Here is an 18314-nt window from a genome sequence, read left to right as displayed (position 1 = left end):
CTTAACCGTGACCACAGAAATAGAAAGAGATGAGAAGGGTATTGGATGGGGAGGTCGGACAATCCAAATCCATTTTCCAAGGCCTTTACCCTTTCTACCTACTACTCTACGAGCTTTCTACCTATTACTCTACTAGTAATTAACAATTTTTTCCACCTATGACATCCCATTAACAACCTTTGGAATGTATTAAGAAAAATATTCAACTCCTCATGTCATTCCTCCATCTTAAAGAGCAATATGCGTTTGCGTAAACTTTTAACTTTTTGTTGTGTTCTAATAAGTTGTTTATGTTCATGTCTCAAACTAAAATTTACATTGCAGATGAAAAAGAATTGTTTCTCATAGCTAAGGAGCCAAGCCATGCTCATATATGAATGTGATAGGTTAGATGATCATGCAGCCTGAGCCACCTGGCGATCAATACTTACCACAAATGATTAAATCGTTAATTAAGAGAAAAGTTTTCACTTGACGTGAATTTGTGATTAATTAAGCGCACTCATACGTAAAATGAGCTTATTGCCCCGGCAACGGAGGTCATGGCGCCATATGGTGAGTCTATCAATTTAATATGACAAAAACACCCTTGGTGTTGTGTTTAGACATTTGAAATTTTGAATGAATCAAAGTTTGAAAACGAGAATTGGAGTGTGGAGGATCCTAGTGCATATTCGTCCGTACTCATGAGCAGTCCAAAAGATATATGTCTGGGAGTTGTGACCAGTCTAGTAGTCTGGTCTTTGGTTTACCACAATGTGCATAAAATATTCTAACATACGCGCGTGGTGTCCTGGTGTAGGACAAAACCCTAATTCCTACACTACACACGGTGAAGGAGATGGATTTTATTAAATTCTAGTCAAAATATTTACATCCACAGCTAAATTACCATACAGAAAAGGAGTACCAATACAATCCCAGTCGAACAAGCCCCCTCCTTAAGAACAAACATTGTCACGGAGTGTGCTTCTCTATTCTCTTCTCTCAATGAGAACACAGACTCCACAGACCGGACACTCCCGGCCAATATCCAAATATCATGAACTAAGCCTTCCACCGTTGCATCAGGTTTCATCTCCTTGTTCAACTACTCATGATCTTCAACATCCACAGCAATGAAGAATTGTTAGTATTTCTTGATTTTTTTTTTTTTTTTTAATGACAAAGAACTATGGAAATTTCGAATTGAACAATTCTAACTAGTGGGACAGAGGAACAATTCTAACCCTAATAAATATGGCACTTGTTTGAATTGAAATTAAGAAAAATGTTGATTAATGATTTAGTTAATTTTGTTAGGTGCTTTAGGAATCAACGAATCTGAAACACCACAAAACCTCAAAGAAGCAAGTTTATTGTGTCAAGACTCCAACTATTCCCAAGGAAAGTTTAAGAAATTATATGTGGATGCATAAAGGGGTGCATTTTTGCGCACCCACATTAACTTGGGTGTATGCTCACCACACATCTCCAAGCTTGCCAAGTGTCTTCTTGCCTTAACCCTGATTAACGGTGATTTAATTACTCTTTATTAATTTAATAAAGAAATAAAAATAAACTAAAAATAGACAAATAAAAAACCAAGTCTGCAACTGACTTCCCGAAGCGTTTATTCAGTTTCAAAGAAATTGTCCTCCTCCACCAAATCGTTCATGGCGTTCCGAATCACAGAAATTATCTCCTAATATAAATTTATTTATGTATAAATTTCTACTGGAAATTGCTCGAGCATTTGAAGCAGCAATGACGACCCTTTATTCATCTCACTTGTTATCTGCTTCCTCCCACCACCCCACGCCAACCACCCACAATTTGGAACAGTCTTCTGGGTACAAATTTTCTTCACTTATCTGCGCATCTTTGCTTCGGGTGAATGGAGGCAACCTGTGCTCCTTTCTCAAGATGTCGATGGACTTCACCCCGTCAAATCAATTCACCCATGCCCCTTTAGTATTAGAATTTGAGATTTTAGACTTGGGATTTTCGCCCAAATAACAGAAAAGGGGGGAAGTGACAGAGGAGAGAGATGGGAGGAGGTAGGAAGATGGGAGATGGACGGTTGGAGGAGGGAGGAAGAGGGGAGATGGATGGTTGGAGGAGGGAGGAAGAGGGGAGATGGACGGTTGAGATACAAATATTAATTAAAAAGTTAAAAGATAAATGTTAATGATTATTAATGTATTATTATAGTAAAATATTAATAACAAATGAAAATGTTAACTAGGATTAAAGCAAGGGGACACTCGGTAAGTTTGGAGATGTGTGGTGAGCATACACTCAAGTTAACGTGGGTGAGCCAAAATGCATCCATGTATATGAACGTCACGTAGATTATCTCTTTTAATATATTTAAAATCATTGTTCTAAAAATTGGCGCTAGGTGGTTGGCTTCCGTCCTAATTAATGTCTAGGCGTTTGAAAATTAAGAAGGGCGCCTAAACCTATTAAGGTGCTTGCCTAGACTGCCTAGCTCGTCCAGACTCACCTAGGTCATGATTCACTTAGACAGAAAATAGATAACTTTCATTTTGTATTTTATTTTTTTAATAAATTGTACGACACTTAGTTGCATACTTAAATGAACAAACATTATATCCTTGTTTCCCATGTTTATATTATATTCCAATACTTCATAATATATATGTCATTCTATTTTGCAGTTTATGATGATATTTTATATATTTTAAGTATAAGAAGATACTTATTTACACGAAATATAATAGATTTATTTATATTTATCTAGTCCGCCTAGGCACTAGGCCCAACCTACCGCTCGACTAGTGTGTAGCTTCTTTTAGAATCTTGTTGAAAATTGCATTATGTGCGTTTTAGGTGAAATTAGGTCCCTATATGTAATATGCTGGCTTGGAGTTGGACTGGATTCTTAATTATATGATTTACATTAGAATTTTGTGTGTGTGTGTGTGTGTGTATTTTTTTTTTTTTTCAAATTCGACGGTTTGAGAGAAATTTTATTAATGATAAAAAAAGAAGTTATACCCCCCTTATCAAAAAAGAACAGAAAAACTACATGAAAGATAAGGGGATATAAACATTACCCTTCTAGACACTAAAACAATAAAGATACAAAGAAATGATGGGGACATGAAACCAAACAATTGTAAAGCCAAACCTAGCTAAAAGGTCTAAACCTACAAAACAAGTTGAAGAATATTGTATAAGTTAAATTAACACTAAATAATTAGTATGACGTTTCTGGTATGGGTGGAGTTTGGTGAAATGGTGATGCTCATGTCTTGGATCATATATTTGATTTAGTTATGTTTTTTGAGACGTTAATATTCTGAGATCATAAGGCTTGTATGCGTTGTATGTGACCACTAATACATGATATTTTTAACAAACGAGAATTATTTATGCATGATGCAAATTGTGTATGCATAAGCAATTTCTTATTTGGACCCCCCAAAGAAAGAAATCCTCAATCATGCAATGGTCGCAGGAGAATATATAGACTTTTTGGAAGTCTGAGATTCTCAGACACCAAATCAGCATTTGGATTATTAGTTTGTCTGGCTTTATATTAGCAGTTGAATTTTCCCTTTCCTAATCCTTGGACCTTAGCTGAATAGCATCGCCACACCCGGAAAGTTGGACTGCTGTAATGAAGTCACACCATCTGGTTTCATTTTGAAAAGAGCAAGAAACCTCTATATAATATATATTAATAATGCATAAATAAAAAGCAATAAAAATGCATTAATTCACTTTCTCCATTATAAGCAACTTGAGCAACTTGAAAATCAAAATCATATATGATTTGTTTACTTAGTTCTTAAGAGATTGAGTTGTTCTTGACCAATGCTCCTTGTTATTTGTTAAACCAACTCAAAACACAACATTGATCATCTCATATATTTTGTATTTGTGAATTAGCCATGAAGGAAGAACGTCATCGCTTAAATTTGCTTGTGATTATTTTGCCTTATGATTGTCATGAGGATTGCTACCACTTTAGGAAGACCAAAGGAATAAGTTAGCTTGAAGATTAATGAAAATATGTTTGTTATATGATTGGAAAAATTGTATCTATACAATCGGCTAAATATTTGAAGGTGGTGCTAAGGAGTTTAGAAATAAGTTGTGCAAATACGAGGCCCGACATGACATACAAAATTTGAATCTCTTTATGGCTTAAAGCAGGCCTCAAGGGCTTCATATGAAAAGCTGTTTCGAGCTTTCAAGCCTCTTGGTTTTTGAACTTCTAGTCTAACAACTCACTCTTCATTCTATCTGAGCCTACTTTGGTTTTAATTCTTGTATACGTTGATGATACAATGGTGACTGCACTGACTGGTCCTAATGCTGCCAATTGTTCTCAGTTGATTCAAAAACTCAGTTCTCTTTTTCCAGTGAAGGTTTGGGTCCTCTTCATTATTTCTTGGGTTTGGAAATTAAAAGAACAGCAGATGGTCACTTTCAAGCTGTTAAAAAGATATTAAGATTTCTTAAGGGAATTGCTACTCATGTTTTGTGGATAACCAAAGATTCTTTACATCTTAATGCCTATTACGATGCATGACTGGTTGGAGCCCTTTTAATAGGAAATCAACTAGTGGCTATTGGGTATCATTTAGGCAAAATCTTATTAGTTGGAGTGCCAAGAAACATTCTATAGTGGCTTGATCTTCTACCGAAGCTGAATATCAACCTCTTGCCTTAACTACGGTTGAGTTACTTGGATTAGCAAGATCTTTACTGAAATTGGGTTTTCCTTTGTCACAAAGACCTATTGTGTGTTTAGCCTCTAATCTTATTTTCCATGCTAGAACAAAGCATGTTGAAATTCATTACCACTACAGTACAGAACAAAGTTCTAAATCAGAATGTGCAAGTTAAATATGTTTGTAGGGCAGATCAAATTGCCGATATACATACCAAGTCTCCTTCTAAAGCTCGATTTTTGTACTTGCAATCCAAGATTTCCTTGCCTTCTCCTCTAATCAGCTTGAGGGGGTGTGAAGAGCAACTCCATACTAGTATAGAGCAATCTCCATGCGAACAAACTTAACGAAACAGAGTTTGTTAGAATTAGTTCCTTTATTACTGTTTTACTTTTTTACTCTAGTTGTAATTAGTTTGTTAATTTGAGTTTCTAACAGTTGTCTCTTTGTTGCTTTGTAACTGAGTATAAATACTCTTGATGTAAACTTATTGATTAAGTACTGAAAAACATATTCCTTTTACCTTCTTCTCGACAAAGATGTTCTGCTAAAACTTCAACTTTCTCTCGGTACATGTATACTTGATCACCGTATTTTAATAATCAACAATATCGGTCAATATTTCAGACAAATGGGCAGTTGGCTGAGATAGAGTAAGGCCTGGTTTGGTACTGAGGTGATTCTGAAAAAAGCTGGTATCAAAAAAGGTTGGGAGCTATTTTTGTGTTTGGTAAAAATTCAGCTTTAGCTTTTTTTCACAGTTTTGGGTGAAAAAAAGCCAAAAACAAGAAGCTGCAAAACCCAGCTTCGAAAAATCGGCTTTTTTTCACATCTATTTTACATAAAAGTTTACCAAACACTATAATACTGATTTTTTTTTTTTTTTTCAAAAGCACTTTTACAAAAAAGTTTACCAAACACTCTGCTGCTTTATTTCATAGCTGTTTATTCTCACAGCACATCAGAAGCATCTTTTTCTCAAAGCACAGCAATACCAAATCAGCCCTAAGTCTTTATCTTCCCCCTATCATAAACTTCATAAATTTCGGTTAAAAACGAAAAATTCTATCGATATCCGACATATCAATTAAATATCAATAAAATGATAAAAAAAAATGATATAGAAGTTTCTAGAACCCAATCGGTCTCAAACTTGTAGATGTAGAAAGGGAGAAGGGGGTGAAAGAGAGAGAAAAACTCCCAGAAACTCAAACTTCACCACTTCGCTCCTTGAAACTCAAAATTCGTTTCACTTTGATTTATGGAGTCTCTCTTCTCCTTGAAACTTACAAGTCGCCACCGAAAACATATATGGGACCTAGCACCCAATAAGACTATGCCACATGTGCAATAAATTTGATTATAAATCTTTATTATGCGTTAACATTCAATTATCAAAAAATATTTAGTTTAAAAGAAATTGAAGAGATGAAAAAAAATAAAAAAGATATTGATTAGCATGTTGCACCCAAATCAAATCCACATAAGAAATTAACAAATCTATGGCAATGTGGAGCGAATTTTGAGTTTTATATAGACGACTTCAAGTTTTAGGGGGCAAAATGAGATCAAAATTGAGTTCTAGGGGCAAAGTGGAGCAAACTTTGAGTTTTAGGAAGTAAAGTGGCAACTTTTGGATTACAGGGAGCAAAGTGAGATTAAAATCAAGTTCCATGAGGCATAACTAAAAATAAGCCAAAAAAAATTAAAAAACCCTTAGGATGCAGTTTGGATGAAAACCTAAGGCCATCTCCAACCGAAGGAAATAACCCGAAAACCGTCTCCAAACGAGGGCTATGCTAGAGGGTTGGAGGACTGGCCAGAAAATATAGCATTCCTGTCAGTTATAACTGACAAGAATATATTTATATTAAAAATTAAACGTATTCCTGTCGGTTATAACTGACAGGATTGTTTAAATAAAAAATTTGAATGCAACGGCTAACCAGCTAACCATTGTATTCAATTTTTTTTTTGGGCCAACTTTTTTTTTTTTTTAATTCTTAAAAATTCTAATTTTTTTTCTTCTTATAAATACCTAAATCATTCATTAAATTTAGATTCTAATTTTTTTGGTTTTTTGGGCTAGTTATCGTTGTAGTTTTTAAATTTGTTGGATTTGAATTTAAGTTGTTATAGTTTTTAAATTAAAATAATAAATTATGTTTGACCCTATGACCTTTTGGTTCTCGGTTGGAGACGGTTTTTCGTGACTAGGCTAAAATGAGCCCTATGGCCCTCTGGCCCTCGGTTGGAGACAGAGGCAAATATGACCTTGTACTATTCATTAAAATATTAATATCTTGGAGAATCTTGGAGGGCCAGAGGGCTAAAACGAGCCCTTTGGCCAGCCATCGGTTGGAGATGGCCAAAGTACCTACCACCCATTTGAAATGGGGCCAAAATTTATATAGTCCTTTTTTTTTTTTTTTTTAACAAACACTATTATCTATAGTAAGGAAGAAGAGGGGGTGGGCTTCTCAGTAATTTGAGTCAAACCTAAAACCTCTCATTTAGAGCAACTACACCCCTAAAAATCCCTAGTCAAGAGTCAATTCAATCCACCCAAATGAATAGTAATTGACTACAATGAATAGTAACTGTCCAAGTGCATCTCCACCCTTAAACTGAATTATGACATCCCGACCCGGGGCGGATCACTTCCCGGGCCCGCTCCACCACCGTAGCACGATATTGTCAGCTTTGGGCTTACCATTCCCTCACGGTTTTGTTTTTGGGAACTCACGAGCAACTTCCCAATGGGTCACCCATCATGGGATTGCTCTAGCCCCCTTCTCGCTTAACTTCGGAGTTCCTACGGAACCCGAAGCTAGTGAGCTCCCAAAAGGCCTCGTGCTAGGTAAGGATGAGAATATACATTTAAGGATCACTCCCTTGGGCGATGTGGGATGTTACAATCCACCCCTCTTAGGGGTCCGACGTCCTCGTCGGCACACACGTGGCCAGGGTTAGGCTCTGATACCAAATTGTCACATCCTGGCCCGGGGCGGATCACTTCCCGGCCTTGCTCCACCACCGTAGCACGATATTGTCCGCTTTGGGCTTACTATTCCCTCACGGTTTTGTTTTTGGGAACTCACGAGCAACTTCCCAATGGGTCACCCATCATAGGATTGCTTTAGCCCCCTTCTCGCTTAATTTCGGAGTTCCTACAGAACCTGAAGCCAGTGAGCTCCCAAAAGGCCTCGTGCTAGGTAAGGATGAGAATATACATTTAAGGATCACTCTCCTGGCGCGATGTGGGATGTTACAGAATTGCCAAATCAATTCGTATATTATTTTTTAAATAATAGAAAATAATTTTATTTTTAATTTCGGATATGATTTTTGACCAATATTGTCACGCTACATGCCATTTTTCGAAGGTACAATTTTGGTGTGTTTATGTAATTTTATTTGGTATGTCTATGTAATTTTATTTGGTTGTTTTTTTAAGTTTATTTGGTATGTTTATGTAATTTTATTTGGTGTGTTATTATTATTATTTTTTTTTAAGTTTATTTGGTGTGTTTTTGTAGTTTTATTTTGTTTGAATAAACATGCTCTTAGTACCCAATTTAATAAATACGAAATTACATAAAGTACTCAAAATAAATACAAAATTACATAAAGTATTAAAAATAAATAAGAAATGACATAAAGTACTAAAAATAAATAAGAAATTACATAAAGTCTGAGTAGTTAGGATATGTGGGTGCTAGGATCTTCGTTGCTAGGATTTATGTAGCTAGGACCCCCTCCACTTGTTCCCTTGTTTCTAGCACGCCTCCTTCGCACCACGTCCTCTTTTTTCGATGTCCAAAAATATTTAGAATTCGGAGACATTCCTTCTAGAACCTTGTTCATAGTGTCACAATCTTGTTGAGCCATCCTTTCTTCTCTAAGCATCTCCATTCTTAATTAAGTAGTTGTCTTTGTCTCTTATTAGTCGCATCATGTATCTCAGTAGTTGTTAAGATTGCTTGCATATTTGCAGCTTTTGCCTCATCTTTAGCCTTGTCCTGTGCCAAGTTTTGTTCACCTTGGCGAGCAAATTCTTCCATACATTGTATTGTCACTTTTGGAAGAACTCCCTTTTTTATTTGCTGCCTTTTTACCTTGAGGCCTTAGCGACGGATGAGTCAGCTTCAGCACTGCTTTAGGCGTCCCTTCTGGCACTTCAAATGTGTCGCATTCCTGTTGGTCCAAGTCTGCTTCTGGTGGATAATGTATAGGGATGCCATGCCTGACAACTTCTGGACCAGTTTGTGTTTGGGACAATCTTTGACAACATTCCAACATTTCCAGAGTTTGAATGATTTGTTTTTGCTATTCGCATTGTATCAAGCTTGTGCTTGAAGTGTTTATAAAATGCGGGAGAAGACAATTTTATAATCAAGGTAATTAATGCGGGATAAGACAATATTCTAAAATGCGGTTGTAATACAAATAAATAAATAAATAAAAATATTGTCACCTAATCCGCTAAACTTCTACCACTACTCAAAATTATTGGTAGCTTGAGAGAGGGCGTTTTTCCAACAAGTAAGCAATTTGTTGAGTTTTTTCCAACAACCTTGACCACTTCTTGATTCTTTTCCAAACTTCTCGCAAAACGATGTAGTAATTTTACTCCTAAGTTCTTGCAACTACACCTCATTACCCGTAATCGGGTCATGAGTAGCTTGAACCTAGCATTCACACAACGTAACATCTTCTATGACCATCCAATAGTCATTTTTTTTTCACACAAAAGTATATGAAAGCTTTGGTTGAAAATGTTGAAAATATTGAAATGTGGTGTAATGTGGAAGATGATGGTTATGTATTTATAGAAAAAAATAATAAAATTTCGTTTTATTTTTTCTGTATTTTTAAACAATTTTTAATAATTTTATTATGTTAATTAATCTGGACCTTTGGATTTCAAAAAGATTGAAATCCAACAGCCCAAAATTGGACATATGGGCAACAGTAAGATTTTTGACATTTTTTTTTAAAGTTTTTTGGCCGAAAGCCCTGAACCGTTGATCTAAAAATCGAACAGTCCAGATTATGCCACGTCACAAGTCGTTAGATTTCAAATTCAAAATTTTTTGACCGTTGAAATTCCAACAGTCCAGAAAACTAACCATTGGAAATCCAACGATCCCTGCGTCGCATGGCCTAAGTCGCATGTTCTCGTTAGTGTGCTGTAGCTTGGCCCCCCCTCTGCTTGCTGTCAGGAATGCACGCCCACACGTGTGTGGGCTGTAAAAAAGATTAATTCACATGGCTGACGTCAGCCTGGCGTCATATAAGTCGGTTTCTAGGTCAATCTATTCTAGACTGGGCTCAAAGCTGGCATCTACTTTGGGCCAGCTAATTAGATGGGGTGGAGTGGCTTTTTGGGGGACTAGGGGGAAAATGGGTTGTTGCCCAGCTCATTTGGATGGGGTGGAGTTGCTCTTACAGATGAAAATGAATACTACTAAATTGTAGTAATAAGTTATAATTTATAAAGTTAATAAAAGGAGGACGAGTCCCAAGGAATAATAACGTGAAACGGAAGAAAAGGGACCAAATATTGAACTAGAAATGTTGTCCATTAACTAAAATTTACATAATTACAGAAATTAGAAAGTAAACTCCCATTATATATTTGCATCAAGGAAACTCACATGCATAATTAGGTTGAAACTTTGCAAGATATGCTATATAATGAAATATAATAAAAATATATATTTAATAAAATGATACATGTTATTTAATTTTTTATATTAGATATATTGGCTGACAATGATATCCATTTTGGACTCAATTTTACTTTATTTAATTTGAGTATTGAGATATTAATAAACTATTAAACTTCAACGGATGATAGAAAAATAATATAACAAAGATTATGCATGCATATGCAATTGGATTATGTATGTATGAGTAATCAATATCATAATGCATGCCATGTAATATACTAATATGGATAAAGACAATGAAATATCTGTAATTTCCATTTGCTATTCTTAGTCTTTGCTTTTTGATATAGTTCACGACTATGTGCTATTGTAGGTCACTTCAAGCACGTTTTAAGCTACTCGGGTTAGTAGGGTGTCCCCATTATGATTGGGCAGCAAACAAACACATAATTGGAATCTAGTAAGGAGCCACCAACATACACATGAACGATTATTCCTTGTACGCTTTAGCAATAAATTATTATGACATAGATTTTAAACAGTTTCAACAATAGAGGAAAAAACATGATAATTGAAATTTTCTAGTATACTTCGATATATAACAAAAATTTTACCGTTAAATTTTTAGTCAAGGTATAATGACAAAGATTTAACAATAAAAAGGTCCATCTAAAAACAACAAAAACACGGCAAAATTTTCACAACGTTACCACTTGAACTTCCCTTTTTAATTTCTGTTTATTTTCCTTTGGCTACTCACTACTTGCCCTAGCCTCTTTTGTTGAAACTTGCCGACATTAGTAAGGCCTCTCTCCAATGCTAACAAAATGACATCATCATTCACTGCCTCCATATAAACAGCAACTTGGCAACCAAAGTAAGGCATACGATCAAGCCATATGCCGAAGCCAACTTTATTCTTCATTGGAGATTTCTTCATTAAGAATTGAATAAATTAACGATTCAACATCTCTGAACTAAATGTATGACATCTCAAATATAATAAAGATTGAATGACGTTAGACCAAATGATAACAGTATTTACATTTGTATAAGAAGCATAGTTAGGAGGCTCAAAGGACATCCTTTCATGTGCATGAATCCATGATCTTATCTTTTTTCTTGGCCAGATTCATGTGCATAATATAATCTAAAGGTGTTAGCTTTAGCTGTTGAGCATAAGCACTTCTTTCTAGTCCAAATTCTCATCATTCCTATTGTGACTTCTATTCCTCGGAGGAAAAAGATTCTTCCTTTCCTTATTACGATAATAAAGGTACATGAAATAACATATCATCTACACAACTCTACAAACACATCTCTTCCTTGTCAGTTAAATATAGGCTACAATATTATTATTATTATTATTTCTTGTTTCAGTCTTTTCCTCTATTGTTACTGATTAATTAATTAAAATAGGTATGTAATTATTTTATGACTCATCTTTTGCCATCCAAAGTTCCCTTTCACTTCACACAACGCACAGAACCAAAACCAAGAGAATACAAAAGCAAAGTTCCAATCTTTCACATCTTCTAAACCTGTCTGACAACAACTCTAGATTTTCCAGCACCAATCTGTTTGTTTCCCAAGAAAATTTAACCCAAAATGGGAAACAGCAGAAGCAGAACAAACAGCGGCCGCCGGAGACATGGGTCCCGCCAAAACCACCCTGCTCCGCCTCCTCCAGCGCCACCTCAGCCCGAAATCTCTCAAAACCGCTACGTATTCGCAGCGGCGACTCCGTACCCCTCTCAGTACCCGAACCCCAACCCGCCCCAGTACTACCAGTACCAAGGTCACTACCCGCCACAGCCCATGCCCTTGCCTCTGCCCGCTCCGTACGATCAGCACCACCGCGTCCCCCATCCCCACATGGACCCGGCCCATCCGAATTGGGCTGGCGGGCGGTACCGGTGCGGCCCGGTAATGCAGGCTCCGACTGCCATACGTGGAGCACCAGAAGGCGGTAACTATAAGGAACGATGTGAATCTGAAGAAGGAGACTCTGAAGGTCGAGCCCGATGAGGCAAACCCTGGAAGCTTCCTCCTGTCCTTTGCTTTTGATGCCACTGTTGCTGGGAGGTAAAATTTCAAGCTTAAAGCTTTTATGTTGAACATTTTTTTCCTAACTTCTGATTTGTTACTGTATAAACTGCCTAATTGTGGTTGATATTTGCTTTTATGTGGGATTAGCTTAAATGGGCTTGCTGTCTTTGGTTTGGTTGATTCAATTTTGGTGTGTTAGGTTGAACTGGTGGACTGGTGGGATGTGGAAATTGAATTTTGTGAGAGTTAAATTATTGCAAAAGAAAGGGTTCTTTGCTAAATTGGTAATCAATTTGATAGTGGGTTGTAGATACTGAAAGAATGAGAAACAATTTTACCAGAGTCAAAGTTTTATTGAAAAATATTATGCGGTACTTGCCATTCCGAGGTATGGAATTGTGGGACTACAATAGGTTAACATGATCGATAGATGATCTGCGGTTTACCGTAGATAACTTTGTCTTTTTTTTTATTTTTTATGGATTATTGTTAAATCTGAAAACTTGAGCCCTTAGGATGTTACCAAATGTCTGTTCTAATACTCTCTCTAACATGTGACCCTTTTACCACCGGTAAAAAGCCAAATATTTGAGATTCTAACTGTTGTTACTTGTTAATTGGATTTGAACTTATCTTATCTTATGACAAGATACATCTACTTGGTATAAGTAACTTTTTGAAACTGTGGAAAACCATGATTTCTTTCTTTTTTTTGTCTGTGCTCTGTACTGTTTGATTCAAAATCAGTCAAGGATTTTCTTACTGCTAGAGAGGACTCAGAAAGAGGAAACGAGAAGCTGCTTGGGAACCTTACAAAAGTGAAAGGGCACAAGTTTTGAGACGATAGAGAGGGGTTAAGAGCATAGATAGTGCACATTGACCAGTGAGGGGTGTATCCTAAAAATGACCTTAGACTCTTTATGTCCATTTGATCATTCAGATTGGTATGTTCTTTTTGTAGTTAAATTCGGCAGTACAAAGTATTTCCCTTGGCTGAGATGCACACAGAATGATATTTTATGCATCACATATCATATTCAATAAGCATGCTGTGATGGCATTTTTCATGTAGAATTATAGGAGGGCATGGCTGTAAATGTCAAAATTGTCTCTCGAAGGCACAAAGTTCCTCACATTTTTATATTTTAGTATTATTCGATCATCAGATTGTTTTTATTTTTTTTTTAAGTTTTAATATATGGCTTTGTGAAACAGCATCACCATTATCTTCTTTGCGAAAGAAGGCGAGGCCTGTAATCTGACAGCAATGAAATTTAACCTTCATCCACCTGTGACAGTACATTTTGAACAAGGTCTGGGCCAGAAGTTCAGGCAGCCCCCTGGAACTGGAATTAACTTCTCAAAGTTTGAGGATACAGAGTTACTGAAAGTAGCTGACTTGGATATCTATCCTATAGCTGTGAAGGCTGAGGCATCCCCTCCTGCCCATGATGGATCAGAGGGAAGCCCTTTGTCTGTAACAACAAACTCCCAGATAACTCAAGCCGTATTTGAAAGGGAGAAAGGTGAATTCCAAGTTAGGGTTGCCAAGCAGATTCTTTGGGTGAAGGGGATGAGGTATGAACTACAGGAGATATATGGCATTGGTAATTCAGTTGAAGGTGACGTGGACGGGAATGACCCAGGGAAAGAATGTGTAATTTGCCTGTCTGAACCACAGGATACAACTGTTCTTCCATGCAGACACATGGTAATCATACTTTGTTCTTTTGCTTTTCAAATTTTGTCATAGTTGCTAGTGGAAAAAGCTGAGCTTAATCTTGAGAAAACTTTCTGATTGGTGAGACGTAGTTTGTTGCCAAAAAAAAAGAAGATGGTAACCGAAATTTATGAAATGACAAAAGGAAAAACGAAAGTCTTATAAAGAGAAGCTGCTTTATTTGGGTTCAAAGTTCCTTCCAATTATTTTTCAGATTTTATAGGGTTAGAGTAACTTGCGTCTGTCCAGTTATCACTTTTGCAAACTAATCTACTTTCGAATCAACCCGAGTGTAATTTATATTGGATTTTCGTCTTGACTGATTTTTGGTTGGATTTCTTTTCTTGCTGCAGTGCATGTGCAATGGGTGTGCCAAGGTCTTGAGATTCCAAACAAACCGTTGCCCTATTTGCCGACAACCAGTTGAGAGGCTTTTGGAGATAAAGGTCAACAATGGCTCTGAGGAATGAGTGGATGTGTTCTGCCACTAGCATTCTGTAAGTTAAAGGCACCCCACACCCACCGCGCCCGGCCCTGCCTTTTTTCTCCTCTTTCCTTCTGCCCTTCCGTTTTCCATCCTGTTTTCAATTAACCAAAAAGGCAAATTATATGTTGTATGATGTGTAACATGCTGTGTTGCACCAGGGACGCGTAACAATGCTCTTTACACGCAATAGTGTTATACATCTTCTACATTTGGCTTGGTTGTAGGGTATATACAATTTGCTTCTACACTGCTGTAATTATTTGTTTCAAGAAAGGTTAATGTAGATAATGAGGTATTTTGCCATGAATTTTATGTATTTGGGCTGAGAGATTTAAGTACGTATATGCTATAGTTTTTCCTCTGTTTCTCTGGGGGCAGAGATGGTAAGTGAAGTTTGTGCCTTGAGGAGTTATTTTTGCATACAGGGCTGGCGGCCCTCTCACAGGAGTCAGACCAACACGAGGCCACATGTTGGCCTCACCCCTGTGAGAAGACTGTCATGCAGCACCCGTACACTAGAATATCACCTCTCTTCGGGATTATTAGATGGACTTGGTCACTTGTGCTTTCTTTGTAGAAGAATGGGAGCAATGGTCCTTGACTAAAATCCATGAGTATTAGTCGACTTGTCACAATGTGGGGTAATAGTCATTTAGGTAACTCCGTTATAACTTTTGTTCCTTATTTGCGTCCTCCTTAAACATTTTATTTTGGATGGAAGTTCTTATACTCTTGCCTAGGAAGACCATTGTTAATATTCTGACACATTCTTTAACCAACAGCCTAACTAAATGAGGTTGTTTGGCTACTCTAACACCCTAGTTAAATGAGACTTAACAAAAAAATTTGGAGAAAAGTCAAGCTCCAACATGCTAGCTAAACGATTAGTCATAATTTTGTGAATAGTAAACTAGCTTTTTTTTAATTTTTTTTTTAACACAAACGATATTATCTACACTTAAGGGAGGGGGTAGGCTTAGCCTCATAATGAGTTAGCAATGATGTGGTTCAAATTCGTCTTTTGGCAAGAATCGAACCTAAGACCTCTCACTTACAAGTGAAGAGGAATATCATTAAACTGTAGTACTAAGTTGCATAAACTAACTAAATTTAGATAGGAGAGTCAAACTTTTGCTAAACGTAGAAATTATATCACATTGTTTATGAGCTTTAAAAGAAGAAAAAGGGCTTGGACTGTAAAGTTTAGGAAAAAAAATAATACTAAAATATTTTTACTAAAACTAAAATAACTAGTATTGTTAGAAGCGGTTACCACCTACATTAGCATTTGAATTATTTGGCTAGCTACTAATAATAAGAATTTAAGTAACATTGTTGGAGATGCTTAACGAACTAAAGTTTAGGACACACAAATGCTCATTTTTCTTGTGTTTGCGATGTAGATGAAATGTTCACTTTGTTGAAATTACTTGTTTGCCGCACGTGAAAAGATAGTTGAAAGAAACACCTTGAATAGTTGGATGTCAATTCAGCTAGACTATTATTCAATTAGACAAAAAACTTCAATAAAGTTTCACAATTAACTATTTTTGTGGGGCAAAGGCAAAGCTAAATAATTGCAAGTAATAAAACAATTTCGCGATGCCCCATCACTTACATTATTTTATTTCAATCACAATAATGTTTTTAATCAAAAAATGTAATATCTATACACCTCTTTTTACTTATCACGCATTCTTTGTTAACTTTTGTCCTTTGTTCTTCTTCAATTCATTAGATCTGACGTCAAAAATTGATAGGGATTTGTGAGAAGTAAAAATGAGTGTGAAGATAGCACATCCCTTAATCAAAGGCGTCGTTGTCTTCTCCAGTTCGCCTCAAAGTCTGCATCTCAACAACTGTCTGTGATTGGCTTCCAAAAGCTCTCAAGCCGCTCGTATCTTCAATTATTCGGTAGTTGTGAGCTCATTTTCATTCATTTCCTTGCCCATAATTCGGACGTTCCATCCTTTTCAGTTCAAACAATCCGAACCAAATCCTATTTCAGGCATAAGAAAATGGAGCGCCCTGAAATAGATTTAACACGCGTATATTTATTATAACTTTATACAATTAGGTAAATTACACAAAACTACCTTAACTATAAATCAAACCATAATCTCATACCTTATGTTTTAAAAATTACACTATCATACCTCATCTTATGAATTTGTTACAATGTCAGATCTTTGTTAGTTTTTCTATTAATTTCTTTGTTAAATGCTGACGTGGCTATAAGCGGGGCCCACTTCCTACTAGATTAAAAAATTAAAAATAAAATTATTTAAATATTTTTATATAAAATTGTGGGATCCACCCCTACAAACCCTTCTCCACCCGTCTCCCCAACCTTCCTCCACCACCCTCTCTCTCCTCTCCCTTTCTCTGGGCAATGTAAAATGATAGAACAAGAAGCCTAACCCATGTAGATATTTCTCCTCCTACCACAATTTCTTCCCCCATCCCCATCTATCTCTCTCTCTTTCTCTAAAATCCCTCTTTGCAACTTGAAATTTGCCATGTCTTCTTGGAATCCTACTCCTTCATTGACAACGACCACTACAAACACCTCTCCGACTCCCTACTCTTCATCCTTAACAGATCGACGACATCAAGGCCCTCTCAGTCGATGATCCGGATTCCTCCGCCACCGACAACAATAGCCTCGACCAATCTAGCGTCACCCATCCACCACTCGTAGGATCGAGCTTCCCAGCGACGAGCTTGGCATCGACAACGAAATTTTGCTTAGGTGGAGGGCCGATTTTAGCTCCACCTTAGACAACTGTGTCATCCTCGACACATCATTCGTCATCCACCCGGGACCCACCAAAGCATCGCTCTTTCCAAAAATCGGGTCCGATGGGTTGTGCGCCACCAACAACGCCGTCGTGGCGAACGACGTTGCACATGAACAGGGACCAACTTGGTTTTGATGGATGCGGACGAGTAGGGTGTTGTACATGAACAGGACCAGCTCGAGGAGCTGCGGCTGAAGCCATCGTCGACCTCCTCGGCATCAAAGTGGGTGATTGGCAAGTGAGGGCGGCGATGGGGAAGTGGGTTCTGGTTTTGGTGGTGAAGGAAGGTTGGGGGAGACTGGTTTTGGAGATGAAAGAAGGGTAAAATATTTTAATGATTTTATTTTTATTTTTTTTATATTTAATTATTAAAAAAATATTTAATTATTTTTTAATTCAGTTGGGATAGGGAGTGGGTCTTACCTCAAGCCACGTCAGCATTTAAGAGAGAAATTAACAGAAAAACTGACGAAGATATGACATTATAATAAATTCGTAGATGAGATGAAATTGTAATATTTAAAAGATGAGGTATGAAATTGTGGTTTAAGCCATAGTTGAGGTAGTTTTGTGTAATTTACTCATTAAAATTTAAAATATAAACTCGTCATTCATGATAATTTAAATGAATCAATAACATTACCTGACGGATGCAACAGACACAAAAGTCTCGCTCGTCTCGTACCCACCAAAACCTCTAAGAGGCCTTGACGTGAGGGAAGCAATAAACCATTCATCCGTGGGGTTAAAAGATGCTGCACAAGAGATCGATGTGTAAAGCAGGGTCATCAATCTTCCATAATCAAGTTTAATAAAAGATTAAGCTTCATTGGACCACTCTAAGAAGCATAATTAAACGAGTTTCAACGAAAAGGAACCGAAAGCAAACAGAGA

General features: G+C 36.8%; 1 protein-coding gene across 1 annotated transcript; it reads left to right on the top strand.

The window, feature by feature from the left end:
- Positions 1 to 11809: 11809 nt before the first annotated feature.
- Positions 11810 to 14926, top strand: LOC103940619 (probable E3 ubiquitin-protein ligase LOG2). Its single transcript, XM_048576952.1, is given in 4 exon segments — positions 11810 to 12310; positions 12312 to 12448; positions 13628 to 14123; positions 14486 to 14926. Coding segments are annotated over 4 exon segments (1089 nt in total). The 5' UTR covers positions 11810 to 11971; the 3' UTR covers positions 14603 to 14926.
- The last annotated feature ends 3388 nt before the right edge of the window (positions 14927 to 18314 follow it).

This window comes from the organism of the source record quoted next, unplaced genomic scaffold (genome assembly GCF_019419815.1).
Source record: "Pyrus x bretschneideri cultivar Hongxiangsu unplaced genomic scaffold, Pyrus_bretschneideri_v1 Contig94, whole genome shotgun sequence".
Taxonomy (NCBI): Eukaryota; Viridiplantae; Streptophyta; class Magnoliopsida; order Rosales; family Rosaceae; genus Pyrus; species Pyrus x bretschneideri.
Note: the sequence above shows the minus strand (reverse complement) of the source record. Positions and strands in the feature narration are given on the sequence as shown.